Source organism: Chelon labrosus (assembly GCF_963514085.1).
Source record: "Chelon labrosus genome assembly, chromosome: 15".
Taxonomy (NCBI): Eukaryota; Metazoa; Chordata; class Actinopteri; order Mugiliformes; family Mugilidae; genus Chelon; species Chelon labrosus.
Genome location: NC_140348.1, coordinates 1,477,267 through 1,493,523, shown reverse-complemented (window position 1 = coordinate 1,493,523; position 16,257 = coordinate 1,477,267). Strand labels below are relative to the sequence as shown.

The 16,257-nt window shown below is 39.8% G+C and overlaps 1 protein-coding gene across 2 annotated transcripts; it reads left to right on the top strand.

Moving 5' to 3' along the window:
- Nucleotides 1–4,327: 4,327 nt before the first annotated feature.
- On the top strand, nt 4,328–15,676 carry pitx3 (paired-like homeodomain 3). Of its 2 annotated transcripts, none has more exons than XM_084562038.1 (3): nt 4,328–4,680; nt 9,517–9,722; nt 14,651–15,676. In XM_084562038.1, the coding sequence occupies exons 1-3, from the start codon at nt 4,593–4,595 to the stop codon at nt 15,218–15,220; spliced, it is 864 nt and encodes a 287-aa protein (XP_084418164.1). In that variant the 5' UTR covers nt 4,328–4,592; the 3' UTR covers nt 15,221–15,676. The 2 variants fall into 2 exon arrangements, with proteins under 2 accessions (XP_084418164.1, XP_084418163.1); XM_084562037.1 differs by having other exon boundaries at nt 4,328–4,701.
- Nucleotides 15,677–16,257: the final 581 nt, after the last annotated feature.

Below are 16,257 nucleotides of genomic sequence, written 5' to 3'. Positions count from 1 at the left end.
GGCAACACGTTGAACAAATGTGCTGAAGCAGACCTGCAGCCAGGATTATGCATTTACATGGTTCAACTTCGTAATATTTAAGTTACACAACTATGGTATAAACTATGTTATTCTACAAATTATTATCAACTATTAATTGCAAGATCAGTGCAAACGTGGTAACCCCTTCTCAAAATATTACCTAAAACTAAAGGTGCCACCTTAAACAAACAAGCAACAATTTACTGTCTTGTAAAATGGACTATTTTATGGCGGAATGATTGTATTTCTAAATTAGAAAAGTTGTTGGGCTCAAGACTGAGTCCATCCAGTGAATCCTTTTTTCGATCAGCCGCAATAAATTCTTGATGTGGAAAGGCTCTGTGTTAATCACTGCTGAGGACTTCCGTCGGCTTGCACAGCCAATTATTTGCCGGTGATTCTGCTGCAGGACTGCCTCGGCCCTACTCCCTCAATCATATGCAAATGGCTGTTATAGGAGGGCAGAAATTAACATCTACAAACATTGGACTGAAATTCCATCTGCCGCCTCTTCGAGGAGGCCCTTAATAAGTTCTCAGACAGCAAAGTGACACACATCTTAATCAACTCTTAATCCCGGGAATTAATTCTCGACGCGTTTATGAATAATTCCCGGGCTAATGCCTGCAGTCCGTGGAAATGCAAGCAGTCTGCGGCGCGCACCGCCAGATGGACCCGGCAATCTCCCGAAAAAAATGAAAGGATTTTTTTGCTTCCATTATTAATTTTTATTATTATCACCAGATATATAGCCTGTTTTAATGAGATCGGTGTCACCGGGCTACTCTTTATGCAAAGCGCTCTAGTTTATGCAAACCGTAGACTCTCATCTGGCTGTTGATTTGCGTTCATACACATCGTCCCATCCTACCAGTGTTTAGGCTTTATTTAAATGTAGTGGCGTCGGAACAGCATGTCTGTGGACGAGGTTGCTGTATTTAGTGCCACGAGAACTCCAGGAAATGGTCTGGTCCGTGTGATAGCCCTGTCCAATGAAACCGCATCAAATCGGCTCTAAAGTTTCACTGCCGAGTAAGCTCATTGGGTGTATTAGACTGCAGCACGGTGATCAGCCTTAGTGCTACAGAGAGAGTTTGTTATTGAGCTCAGTCATAGCTTGATGTCCACACCGAGCAGGGACAGAGGGGGTCAAAGGACTCTGGATTTGTACAAAATGACTGTCTTGCATCTGGCCTGCTCGCCATCACACTGACATCAGGCCGTCTGTCCATCCATCCATCACTGCCACAGTGGATATAGTCCCCTGAACTGGCTCACATTTGGATTTCTGACCAAAATACCGGACCTTGCTGATACTATACCTGCCTTGTGTGCTCACAAAGGGACAGCTGTTGTTCTGTCAGGCAAGTACCCTGAGCAAACTGCTTCCAGCAGCCATTTGGGGCCTTTTTGTGGTGTGGTTTTGATTTTAAAAAACAGAGAAAGGACTCCACGCGCATTTACATATAGTTGTCTATTTATTAGTTATACATTTCTTCTTGATTTGTTCTGCGGTATGTTTGTGCTGAGATGCTTATACTGAGGTACTATTTTTTGCCTCATTCAAGAGGAAACTATCTGACTGTGCAAAAGTGATGCACTGATTTGTGTTTGTTAGATCAAGCGCATGTCCGTATCATTTTATGCGCCTCTATCAAGTAAGGCACGCTGAAATGTCAGACCAGGGCTGTTAAAAACAACTCAAACACATAATGTAACAAATGTAAGACAAAACTGAATATGTGAAAAGTCGGACAAGGGTCACATTTGTCTGGTACCGTATGTGTTCAAAAAAGAGACACAGACATTTGCTGTTATTCCACTGAACAAAATGGAAAAAAAGGACAATATTCGTGCGGTTATGAACAAGAGGAAAACTGATCTTTCTGACCCAAAAGTCAACTTTAACCCACAAATCCATATCAGAGGTTTATTAATCCAAAACCCCAACACAGGGGCAGTGTGCTTACTGAGGTAATCTCTCCACTGGGAGACTTGACCTTATCCTCAGTCTTGCATCTTTTTTTCCCAGAGATGCAGCAATGGAGTCTGGATGACTGGAGAAAACCCTTTTTCCTGTCCTCTAATCTTTTGTGAGATGCTACAGTCGTTCTCACGGTATAAAACATAAAACAGATGCAAGGCTTTTCTTTGAAGATGCTAGCAAATTTCGCTTTAAATGTGAATTTTAAGGGTTGAGATGTTAACTGTCTGGCAAAAAAGCTGGCCAGCAGATGAAAGAAAATGTTGGTTCACCTGTCAGATGTCACAGATGTTCAGCGGTAATAAGGTGCTAAACCTTTAATCAGAATATGCAGGTTGGCCTAACGCTGCATTATGTTACTTTGTCGGAGTGACTGACACATTGTTGCGTGTGGGTTAGGAAGAGTTTAAAGGAAAACATTTTTTGTGACCTACAGTAATGACATTGTTAATTTATGAAATCATTATAGTGAGTGAAACCAGAAGGATGTGGAGATGTGAGGACTGTGGGTCATTCTTCACATATTTACTGTCTTTCAGTAATTTCGTTATAAAGTTAATTCTGTTAAGTTTCATCATCCCTACGTGAACAAAATGAATAACTTCTAAATGTATTTTTACATGAAAGCAAAATATACATCTAATCATTTTCATGAGAAATTTAATCGGCATATGATGTTTTGGATGAACAGTGTTCCTGCAGCAAAAATGTTTGTTACTTTAGACTGGTTAACTGCACACTCTGTATCTAAAGCAACAACTGGAGATAGGCCTCTCTGTAGCTAGGGTTTAAGGCAAAAAAAATAAAATAAAAGTAGATAAAAGGAGAAGTACAAGTTCATATCACAGCAATATAGACCTCTGAATGATCAGAGTTAGAAATAGGAAAAGCCTTTATTGTCACTGTATGTATGATACCACCAAATTACAAAAAACATCACAACAGTGCTTTCAAAAAGAACAAAATTCTCAACAACATGCACTGACAAACTATCAGGCTTTCTTTACTCACTTTACTTTGACTTTTGCATGAATCTTCAACAAAGCTGCAGATGCACTGAGGACGAGTTCTCCTGGGGCGAGGAGAGGTGAGGGCTGGAGGGGTGGTGACAAATATGCATTCCCCCGAAAATCTAAATCTGCTGCTTCTAAGTATAAAGCTTGTAACCACAACGACTGCACACAGAGAGACTAGCAACATCCAAACAGTCAAGAGGAACGGCATGGTCAGAGGGAGGACTCTGGGTCTATCACCTTTTAAAATCTTTGATGACATGAATGCAGACTTTGCCCTGAACTAGTATACTTTAGATTTACTCACTGGACTCCTGGAAAATGAAAAGTAAATATAAATCAGGGTTAAACAATGGCACTGTGCCCGCTCGAGGCAGGCTGCTTGATCCCTTTTAGTTCTTAGTAAGTCTTTGCTTTCAGTTTAGTGCTTTGCCAGCATTAACTTGACATCACGTTCCAACAATAAAGTAACTGGAGGACATCATCGGACATATTTTCCGCCAGCATCCTTTACTGTCGTCCTGAACTAGGATGTTTTTTGTTTTGTTTTTTCATACCCCTAAAGTCAAACCCAGACTTTATTGGCTCTAAAGCCATGAATCATCCCACACCTCTCTCAGCTTATGCCTCTCCGACATTGTCAAGGTGTTAACTGCTCTCAGATAAATGAACGGAAAGTTATTTTGAGGGGCTCCATTGAGCAACACGTCTACCCCTCTGGCTTGAATTTGGCATGGAAATGTCATCGCGTATGTAAGGTGTATTTCGGGACCATATTGCTCTCCCATTGTAGCCCAAAATAGAGGCAAGGCAAGTCTGATTATAGCTGTTTATGTCAGCCTGCTATAAAGGGGATCGGGGTGACAATCACAAACACGGGTGAATGGAAAGATCCAAGACAAAATGGGATCAGAGTGTGCCGACGAATGAAACAAACACATCCAACCCACGTCTCAAATGGAGTCTGTATTGATTTAGATAAATGGACCCTTTCTCCGGATAGAATGAGTCTCTGAAGGGAAAGAGGGACGCAAGGTCAGGTATCCTCCAACCAAAAGAAACTAAACACATTTACATTAACACGGGATGAATTTATCCTTTTGAGAACATAAATTTAAAAATGCTAAGGAAGTTATTGTGCGTTTTATGTGTCACCCCTACTTAAAATAACATGTTAATGGATTTATGTTAGAGCTGCTGTTGTAGGCCTATTTGCATTATTAGTCCTTCTCTGTCTTATATTTGTTTTGTGAGGAGATTTTTTGATTTTATTTAATTTTTTTATAGAACTAAACAGGCTTCTGGAGAATGTCCTGTGTTGTGTTGGGAAATGCAAAATTTTCTCCATTCAAAATGAATCTCCACCGAAATAAAATATTAATAGGTAATAGGCTAGTGGCTACACAATCATCTCCGGCTCGTAGGAATATTTTTCGGTGATCACAATCGTCTAATGAAAGCGGCTATTTTACAATTAGATAACTACCGATGTCGGCATCACAGGAGGAGGAAGACGCCGCCTGATATGTGTGTGTCTCTGTGTGTCTCTGTGTGTCTGTGTGCAGAGCCTGGGGATGGATTTTAATCTGCTGACGGACAGTGAAGCCCGCAGCCCGGCGCTGTCGCTCTCAGACTCCGGAACACCGCAGCACGACCAGGGATGTAAAGGCCAGGACAACAGCGGTCAGTCATGTCTCTCTCATGTCGGGTTGTCTCCATGTGCAAGAAAATGTGCAAAAAAAACAATGGCTTGTTTACTCACTGAATATCGGACTAGTTGCGAGCTGGGTCAATTCAGTGCATGCAAGGAATATTCTGTACTAGCCACTAATATGATTAGTCTAAATAAATAAATAAATAAAACGGAGACTGTCTGTGTGCAGGCCTGCAGTCTGGCCCCAGATCCAACAGATTGTTAGTATATTTTGTTATACATAATGGACCATTCGCAGCATTTAGTCTGCTAAAAATGACTACTATCTACAACAGTCAATAATAATGATGATGATAATAATAATAATAATAATAAAGATTTCCTTTGTATTATTTCGCGTTGAGGGCAATGAAATAGTCTGATCCTGAAATCGAAGCCTTTTTAATTTGAGGCTTGCGGCCATGTTTACGCAGCAGCCTCATCAGGCCAGCGAACATGGGCCGTAATCAAATAGAAGCCCATCTGACCTTGAATATGAAAATGAAATGCAAAAGAAGGAAACGTAGGAAACGGAATTCTCCTGAAAGCGACTCAGAGGCCGACGGTGTGACTCCATCCGGCGCACTTTAAAACCAAGGTCAGTCCCGTCATCGGTAGGACGTCTCAGTGCGACTGAGAACTCTAAAACGGAGTGAACGAACTGCGAAAACAAACTGAGGAATAAATAAATAATAACACAATAAGCTAAGTAATAAACACAGTTGGCCTATGTGCTGAGGGACTTTTTTTTATTATTTTTTTTTTTTTTTGCAGTAGGCCTAAATGGTAATATGACAAAATAGCAACTCAAAGGCCACTGAGCTTCTTCTGCATCTTTCAGCATCATCTCACGGCCTTCATCAGGGAATGGATTTTGGTTTCCATTCGCAAATTACGCAAATTGAAGCGTTGGTCACGTGTTTGGCCGTACACGTAACATCTGTGTGATCACCTTCAGGGTGGTTGTTTGGTTGCTGGCGTGTTAGTGACAGTTCTAAACCAGACTGTTGAAATGTCTGTACTGCAACACCTGTAATATCTGTGCAGCAACTATGTTTACATATCTTTATTCTCGAGTGCAATAAACAGACGTACGACTTTCTGTTGTATTTCATTTGCTAATTTTTGTACTTATTCACTCTTATATCTCCTGTGTGCACTGCCCTTAAACTGTCTGCTGCTGCACCGCTGCAATTTACCCACTGTAGGAAAAATAAAGGATGATCTTTTTTTTTTTAACATTAGAGCCCATGTAAACTGATTCGGTTATGTTAATCATGTGGATCTGAAATATTTCTTTCTAATTTCTCGTTATGCGTCGTCCAGCCTGTCTTCAGCCTGCCTGCTTCTGGTGCTGTGTGAGTGTGTTTATGCGTGCGTAACCCAATCTAACTGCTAAGTGAGTGTGGTTAAGGATCCAGTCCTAACAAACTGTCAGACACAAACTATTTTGGAGAGAATTGTGGTGCAAAAATGCTTTGTAGTGTGGAGGGAACTTCTTTTATACTTATAACAATTGTCTAGACTGATTCAAAAACAAGCCCTCAGGGCAGACAATCCTTTTTTTCTTTCTTTTTATTAAATTATTTATTTGAATTATTTTAAAATGTGCAATTAGTGCTTTTTTAACTTCTGTGTAAACCTAATTTGTAAATCCAATCCCAACAAATTATGACAGATTACTAATTTAATAAGGAAGAAGCCCTCTAAATTACAATCATTCTGCAATTATCATATAATAATTATATAGCTTTGAGACTAATTGAATAATAAAAAAAAATCGATGTATTTATTTATTTGCGTCACATAAAAACATACACATTTAAACTTACTTGTACCCATATAAAGAGTCCAGCACAACCTGAAACACTATTCTGTAAGACAAGCAAGGGATTCATTAGGGAAGCCCTGACATGAGTGACTGAATAATCCTGGCTGTGGCCCTTCTCTCTCTCAGCTGTTTCACACACAGAACATTGTGTGAAGTCATGTCCTGGAGTCACTTTAAAAATAAATGGGATTGCAAAATGACTTTTCTGATGAGAGACACCCTTTGAATGACTATGTTTTCTGTTGTGTTCCCCTCTGAGCAATACTGAGTGAAAAAGTCTTGTGTTATCCCCATTGCGATCTTATTTATTTTCTTTCTTTATTTAAAAAAAAAAAAAAAAAAGAACATCACAAATACATTTCATACACTTTAAAGTTTGCTTTTGCTCTCCAACCTCAAATCCTGGCTTAATTGTTCTGAGGAATAATACGGCTGCCACACCTTACCACACTAAGCTGACGCCTTTGCCGGAGGCACTGATCCATCGCTGAATGACCAGAGTGTGCTCTATTATAATAAATGTTCTCTCTGATAAAAAGGAGCAGCTTCCATATAACCTGACTTTGGCTTATTCTTTGAGAAAGAGTGTGGCAAGCTGCCTTTCAAAGCATCAGTCTGAAAAAAAAAAAAAAATAGATTTGGTATGCCATATGTAGTCATCACTGCTTTTTAAATTTACATAGCCTTTTCTGTGAATGCCTGTCTATTCTGATCTGTGTTGTTTTTCCAGGTTTTCTATAGTGATTTGGTTAAAAGCCTCTTGAAGTTGTTTTCCACATTAAAGCACCCTGAGAAGCTGACCTGGAATGGCTCTGTCATGTCGGCACATTATCAGTCAGATTGCTTCTTTTGTTGGTTGCGTCAAAAGACTGCCCTTTCCTCTGTATTGTGATATAGACTTTGGCCTTAAGTGACAGCTTACCCAGTGTCAGTTTACTGCCAGATAACAGCCTCAGCCTGGCCCTTATTGGTTTTGCTGGTGGCCCTGTGGAGCCTCTTTTTAAACCCTGCTGATCATTTCGAACTGCTCCCAGAGAGCTAAGCCCTCGCCAAACAGAGCCCAACCTGCCCCAGTCACAAAAGCCTGATCCACAGGATTAGCTGGCCAACTAATTTCACTTCTTTCTGTGAGGTCCTCAAATTGTGGGAGTCAGATCTGGCATAGAGGAGCACTGGCAGACATAACATGAATGTGTGGGCCTCCATATTCACCGGGGGCCACAAGCACTCACTGCTTCTGCACATCTTTAAATGTAATGCAGTGTTTGCAATCATTCTCTCGTGGCGATGTCACACTCATGTCATTTTCCAGCAGGATGGAGAGAATTCAGAGGATGTTTGAGGTGGCAGTGGGACTGGACATTTCTGATTCTAACCAGGCTGAAAGGTGTCAGAATAAGATGCTGTTGCACATGTAAACATTGCTTTGGCTTTACAAGGGTTCATAGTAATTCTTCTAAAGCCTTAAATGCATTTGCATACTTTATTTGTGATATTTTCTCGACAAGATTTGACTTGTCAGTGTGAATCCTTAGAAAGAAGGACATGTACTAAAAATCATTTCCAGGTAAACCTCCAGTTATTTCCATATATTATTGGACATTATGCTTCCCTTTGTCTAAAAAGAGAACTACAAATTATACTATCATAAATTCCACTCAACTCTATATGCTGTGTATAAATTTCACCACAAATTCAGTAAATTAAAGAACTGAGGTACTTTAATTTGAGTGCTTTCATGTGATATTCTGTTACATTTCAGAGGGAAATGTTGTATTTGGTTCTCCACTATATTAATCCAGCAGCAACAGGAGTTATTTTGTTGATAAAAAGGCAAAGATGGTGAATTACGTTTTTATTTTTTTGTCTTTTAAATAGACTACCAACACCAAATATTCTAAACATTTTAAAGGCAGTGCCACCTTGAACCAAAGACGTTTTTTAAAATTTTATATTGTGCTACCTTTACGGAAGTGAAAGTTCCACCTTAGTATCTATTTGTAAAGATGACATTGTTTCATGATTGTTACAGGTAAAAAGACTGAAAAGACTGAACCTATGTTCCTACAATCATTGCTGACACCCATTAAGTGATAATGTGTTACAATAAAAACAGTGGTTTGTGATAACCGAGCAAATGCTGATTCTTCAGCATATATTGTAAAACAAAATATATTTCCATTTCCTACAACAGCCCAACAGTAAAACATAAAATAAATTACCTTACAATAGTTTCATCCATCAGTTTGCTTGTTTCCCTGTAAGGGACTACCATGGTCCTGAATATTGTGCAATAAGACAGTAGCTATAAGTCATAACAACACATTTCTTTGCGTCTTGACATGGACATTAAAAGCAGTGGTTATAAGCTTCGTGCTTTTGCAAAAAATTTAAATAAGCTGATATAACCGCAAGTAAGTGTCTCACTTCGCTGTGGCTCAGTAGACAGAATGGGTTGTCCATGAACCAGAGGGTCAGTGGTTTAATCCCTGGTACATGGACCACATGCTGAAGTGTCCTTGAGCATTAGTGTGTGAACGTGTGTGTGCTGGTGTGAACAAAGAATTATATTATTATGTATTGCTAGGACTCCATCAATTACTATGTGTTGATGCAGACGATCATTCTGTTGTTACTCAGGTTGAAAAGATTACAGCCAATACAAATAAATAGATTTGTAGGATCTAGTTTGTTCTCTTTGATAAAATAAAAGGTCTAAGTTCAAGGTTAACTTTCAATTTTGAGTTTCTGAAAGCATGTCTTCATCAATAGATGGCATTTGCTCACTAGTAATGTAACTCAGTTTTTCGACAATTGTGGAATTTATGGGCAGTCAATTCTTGTGTTTAACCTTGAAGGTCAAGAATGAAGGTTGATAATCGGCTGTTTTATTTTCATTTGCTTGTCACGGCACCCCGTCTATTCTCATCCTGTCATTGTCCTCACTGAGAATGTGTTATTGCTCTGTGTGCAGACACAGAGAAATCCCACCAGAACCAGCTTGATGAGTCAAGCGCCGAGGACGGCTCTCTGAAGAAGAAGCAGCGCCGGCAAAGGACACACTTCACTAGCCAGCAGCTCCAGGAGCTGGAGGCCACCTTCCAGAGAAACCGATACCCAGACATGAGCACCAGAGAGGAGATCGCAGTGTGGACCAACCTCACTGAGGCACGGGTCAGGGTGGGTACACAAGCTCTACTATGGTCTGACTGCAATAGGGAGCCCTGATTGAGTTATATAAGCTCTTTTCAGTGATGATGTCTCACTCACTGGTTGAAGGTGTGCTTATCATTTAAGTGTAGCATTTGTTTAGAATGCCTGTGAAACATGGCTACATGCAGATGGTCTGAAGAAGATCGAAATGTTAGTTTGCCTTATCACTTTAACATTTGGTATGTACAGTATGTCTGTGCTGTTCTTTTCTTTCAGTTCCTCCAATGGACCCATTTTTCTTTCATCTAGTGAATCTCCTCCAGGGTTCACTGACTCTAACGTTGCATAAAAAATTCTGTCTGTCTCCTTCATTTGAATGTTGCCAGTTTGTCTGCACAGCGGGACAGTCAAAGGAGAGGGCTTAGCCAAACAGCACGGGCAAACAAATCGTATCAGGCTTTTGCCACAATACATCAATACGCCAAGACTCCGCATTGGCTAATGCACACTATGTAACCTCCTGTCTCTGCTTTATAGTTGTGTAGCTTCGGGTTATACAAATCAGAATTCCTCATGTCATTGATAAATGGTCTGAAAATACAAATATTTTCCTTAAGGTAAGTTGTTTTATTCCCTTCTACCAAAGCTTGATTTCACATTCTAAGTTTAAATGTCAAAGGTAGACCAGAGTGTGGCCACGCCCAGTGGTTTGGTCATTGTAGCTATATGGAGCAGGAGGACACACATTCTGATGGATGACAATACAATCGCTGGACTGCCTGACAAGTAATGGATCAAATTAATGTTGGCTGGAAGAAAGGTCACATAGCACGCACTCTTCGTTGTTATTTTGAAGGGACAACAGACTACACGTTGTCTCACTCGTAATTTCCATCAGTCGCCCTTTTAAAGCCCTGCAATAAGACAGAGCACTACATGCCCCGAATACTCAGTTTGATTCTTGTGATTTGTCAAGGAGCTGTTGTTAGTCATTGAATTTGCAGCCTGACGGAACATACAGATAAGACTCTACGTAGGGTCTGGGATATAGAAGTTGGAAGGACTACGAAGAGCTTTGAAGCAATGTGTGATTTCTTTACATGATTTTTTTTTTTTTTTTATTAACATCACGTAATAGATTAGTGAGCATGTGTCACATAAACAGCATATATGCTTTGTGGGTAGCTAGATTTAATTATAGTTGTGATTGAGTAAGGTAGCATTAATATACTAACAAGCTCAGAGTTAAAATGTTTATGTGCAGATATATCGCAGGTAATGTCTATCAGTTAATGTCATTTAATGTACTAGAAGGCCAACAGTTTAATATTAATTCTTATTCTAGGATATAGCTAAGACAGACAATGGGTACATGTCCCCTGGGGACAAATAAAGTGATTTAATTTGAACTGAACCGAATAGGCCAAGGGCCCCCAAAAATTCATCCATCTCCACTAGTTATTCTGCAGTTTTATTATAATTGCGTGTGGAAAGGTATTTGCATGACAGCTTAGGCAAGTACTGCATTATTAACTAATGATTACCATCTATTATTCAAGTTTATTTTGCCCTCATGTGGAGCATAATATCCCACATGAAGCTGTGTTTCATCAATTTGCCACCAACTAAGATATATTAACGATTGTTCAGCACAGGGGGTTTAGTTGTTGGACTTAATGGGAGGTTGGCGGTGACACGGTTCGTATTTAAAAGGCTGGTAGATGTTGACCCAATGATGGAGCTGTATACAGAGAGTCAGTCATTCATTTTATGGTAATACGTTCACCTCCTGCCAAATTGTTTCAGTTTGTTCCAAAAGTTTTATTGTAATAATTGAATGTTTGTACAAACTGAAGAAAAGAATATAACTATATCTGCCACAAACTTCTGCGGATCAAGACATTTGATAAGAGAGGCATCATTATTCATTATTCTGAAATGACATCAAGTCATGATTTTAAAACCAGCCAAACAAACAAACAGTGAAAATGCCATATATTACATATGTTATAACTGTTGTGTAGTGTGTATCCTAATAGTGTGCTAAGGTAATTAAGTTCATTTGAAATGGGTGCCTGAATTTGTCTGTATTTCAGTATTAGGACCTCTGAATATCAAATGTTCAAACCAATCTAAATCATTTGGAAGTTGTTCTCAATTAGACTCTTAAGGCAGTTACAGGCAAGGTTGACACTCATCAGTCTGCCATTAGTATTTGATCATTTACATCAAATACATTTCAGTGCTTTTTTAGAGAAATCTTTTTGACCTATTTTTCTTGTAGTTTTTGACCATTTTCCACTGGAACAACCTTGACATTCAGTGTCTTACATGAACCTTCTAACAGCATTGCCACCATGTCACGACAAAGATTGGGTAGCTTCTGTCCTTCAGCATGGGGTTTCCCCGGCTGTCACTGAGTGTGATGGAAAACTTACAGTCATGCACTTTATACTGACCATATTAATGGTCAACAGCATTCTGTTACTATAATAAAAGTGGATTAAATGATACACAGCCTGTATGCCAAGGGGGCGGCAGAGTATCAATACAAGAAAGGTCTGTAGTCTGTCTGAGTTTGGAGTCTGGATTAAAGCGATGAAACATCTGATAGCAAATTATTTTAATGTAAAACATATACAAGAGAGAAACAGGTGACTACAGTATTTCTACTCTTTGTATCCATTTCAAAGAAAAAGTTTGTCCAGAACTTTACCCACAGCGGAACTTGGCTCTGTCATTTTTAAAAACCCTCAATTTAGATTTTCCATTAAACTTTAATCCAATTCATATCCTCTAAATATAGGACCATAAAATGACAAATGTGAAGATTGCCCTTTCCTGACATTTCTTTCATCTGGATCTCACTATCCAAATAAGTGAATGATTAGTTTTAATAAGCCTTGCCTAATATGACTGTTTGATGATACACTTCAACTTACTTTCTGGGATCATTATGTCTTTCAAATATTCTACATATGCACACAATATTACAGAAAGTATTTGAGAGGGGTTAGGATACTCTGACTGGATGTGTTTTAGAATTAGACTTTATTGACTCCTGACAGTTTTTGAGGGAAAAACTCATTTGGGAATAACTTCTTCAGTCATTCTATTTTCTGCTTGTTCTCAAAAATAAAATTAATTTAAGAGAGAGGAGGAGATTCATTGTCATTATGCGTTTGTACAATGAAAATGGGATGAAATATCCACTTGTGCAGCAGTCATAAAGCAATGAAACAGTACAACACTATTAAAATCAGCATTATAGGACATGACTAAAACAGACAAGAATACTACAATTGCTGGACACATAAGCTGTGTGTGTTCAGTAAATGGCATTATACAAAGTTACAGGCATTTAACAAAAGTACTATTAGTAGTACGTATGCAGTGTTGAATAATACAAGACCTGTGTAGGTAAGGAGTGTGCTTATGTTTAATGTCTGCAGTTCTTGGTCCAGGATGGCTGCTTGGCCCAGAGAGGAATGATGGACACCTCTGTCCCGTAGTCTGACTCCAGAAGTGCCCAGCCTTAGTTGCATAATTTATTGACCAGTATGTAGGAGATAATGGTGTTAAATCTGTGGAACAGATTGCCTGGTAGTAATTCTGGTTGGCGTCTCGATCAGGTGAAAATGATAGGTCTGATGTGTAAGAGCATCAGTTTCTTGAAGCACTTCATGTTTATTGGCATGAGAGCAACTGGCCAGTAGCCATCAGACTCTGACTGCTCGTACACCGAGGCAATGATGAACATTTGAGGCATGTTGGAACAGAGGCCCATGAATTCAGTGTTCATCCAGTCACTCAGTCCAGACGGACAGAGTTACTAGTGTGAACTTTCTGAAGGTGTAAATCCAGTGCCTGCTCACCAGCAGGTGCTGTAGTGTGGGGAGCAACTCTTCCATCCTCCACCGTTTATTTTCCGCTTGGCCTCTTTGGTGGCCCTCTTAAGGTTCCATTGTGCTTCTCTACCTGGAAGTCATGATTCCAGCATATGGTTGTTTATCAACTCTTTTTGGCTGGGAAACACATTTTCTTTCTTCTTTGTAATAACATTTCTAGTATAAAAATATCTCTCAAGACTGATCATTTGTGTTCCACTAGACTTCCTCAGATCATATCTGAACAGTACTGATGACTGGTTTTATCATTCAGATCTGGGGTTTGCAAGATGGTGTTAGGATCAGGGAAAGAGGGCCGAGGATTCTGGGGCTGTAGTTAATTGCTTTCCTTGAAATGTTTGTATAGATCTGGTCCAAACTGTTGCCATCCCTTGTTAGGAATTTTACATTTTTATATATTTAGGCACCCCAGTCTTGAGACATATCTAGAGTCTACTGGGTGCACATCAGCTGGTTGTTAACATCCTTATGTAGCTTCATTAATGCACATTTGGCACTGTTATGGGGGCACACTTACGGTCATAACTGTAGTAGATTAGCTTGGCAGAAATAATGAAAGTTGTCAGATGATTGAGAGGGTCACTGCATTTCCATGTGCCACCATGATGCAATAAATTGTAAAATGAATAAACTATACTGTAAGTAGCTGGGATAGGCTCCAGCAGACCCCACGACCCTTAACAGGAATAAGCGGTTACAGAAGATGAATGAATGAAGGAATGTACTGTAAGTGAAGTTGTGAAAACATCTATAAATCTGTCAACTTTCAAAGAAATGCAATTTAAGGCCTTCTACCTTTATTCATTTTAAAATAGTCCTACTATTCATAGGTTTTGCCTTCAACTGTTACTGATCACAGGAGGATAAGTGGCTGCACCAGTACAACCAGGCAAATTGTTCAGAATTAACATAATAGCTACCATGCAAGGTACTGGCTGACAATTTGAAGCAACTTGTGTTTCACTGTGTCAGTGTTCCCACATTAGAGCTCAAAAAGGGTACAACCAAGAGTGCTGAGTAATTTTTTTCTCCGTTTTTGTTTCCTAGGTATGGTTCAAGAACCGTCGTGCCAAGTGGAGAAAGCGGGAGAGGAACCAACAGGCAGAGCTATGCAAAAATGGTTTCGGTGCCCAGTTCAATGGACTCATGCAGCCCTATGATGACATGTACACGGGCTACTCCTACAACAACTGGGCAACCAAGAGTCTAGCAAGCAGCCCGCTCTCTGCCAAGAGTTTCCCATTTTTTAACTCAATGAATGTAAGCCCCCTGTCATCCCAGCCCATGTTCTCTCCCCCCAGCTCTATCCCCTCCATGAACATGGCGTCTAGTATGGTTCCCTCAGCGGTGACTGGAGTTCCTGCTACTGGGCTCAACAACTTGGGCAACCTCAACAACCTCAACAGCCCCACGGCACTCAACTCGGTAGCTGTGACTGCAGCCACTTGCCCTTATGCCACTACAGCCAGTCCCTACATGTACAGAGACACCTGCAACTCAAGCCTGGCCAGCCTGCGGCTCAAGGCCAAGCAGCACACCAACTTCGCTTATCCAGCAGTGCAGAACCCCGTGTCCAACCTGAGTCCCTGCCAATATGCTGTGGACCGGCCAGTATGAAGTGTTCTTTGTGTTCCTTGACCCAACCAACCAGCTGTCCACTGTTACCACCATCACCCCACTTCACATCTCTTCAGTGCCTGTCTGCTGCCAGATATGCAGCACACAGGCAGTTTGTGTTTTGATGGTACAAAATGAGAATTATCTTCAAAACTGACACAACAAATAGACATGGTCAGATGGACCACTGCTTTTCAAAGGAATGCTCTCCAGTATGTGAGACCTTGTCACTGAACTGACCAACTGCTTTAAAGGATTTCTAAAGATTATTATTCACATTATTCATATTTTTTTTTTCTTCTTTTGAACTGCATGGCTAGGGAAATTGTAGAAACCAAGGGTAAATACGTCATGGAGGACTCAACTGGACTAGTGGTCAACATACTGGCCCAAAAAACATCAAATATGAGCTTTGCTACTTTTGCAGGAAAAGGGACCTGTGGTTGCAATATGAAGAAATGGAGGATGTATATAATGAACATTTTTTTTTGTTTTGTATGTGACAAAAACATATGAAAATCTAGTACTTTAAAGATGAGAAAAGCATGTACTTCAAAAGGAAAGGCCCTAGGTTGATGTCCTTTTGGAACATTGTTTAGGAACTTTAAACTTTGTTGTGAATTCCTCTCCCCTTGGAAGGTCATAGGTCAAAGGTCAAATTGGATGGGTGAGAGGAAGGCAGTTCTAGAAAGTGGACACAACATCAAGCTTTTTAAATGAAGAAAAAACAACAACTCAGACACACACATATATCAGAATAACAACAAGAATTTTCAAATGAAAAGCCATTGAGTATAGATTTGTGTGGTGTTATACAAAAGGAGTCCATGACTGTAAAAACATGTATGTAAGAGTGCAGTTGTTATAACAAAAAACAAGCTTTTTTTCTCCTGGTGTAGCCTGCTTTGTCTCATTAAAAAAAACAAAAACAATTAAAAACTTGTTTCTATGAACTACGAACAGACTTTTACATTGAACAGACCTGCACACACCTCTCAGTATCTATGATCTATACCCCTGTGGAATAAGTTGTGTGA

Coding starts and splice junctions, on each gene's coding strand:
- pitx3 (XM_084562037.1), top strand. CDS start 4,593: ATGGATTTTAATCTGCTGACGGACAGTGAAGCCCGCAGCCCGGCGCTG. Junction 4,702..9,516: donor TAAAGGCCAGGACAACAGCG/GTCAGTCATGTC, acceptor CTCTGTGTGCAG/ACACAGAGAAATCCCACCAG. Junction 9,723..14,650: donor TCACTGAGGCACGGGTCAGG/GTGGGTACACAA, acceptor TTTGTTTCCTAG/GTATGGTTCAAGAACCGTCG.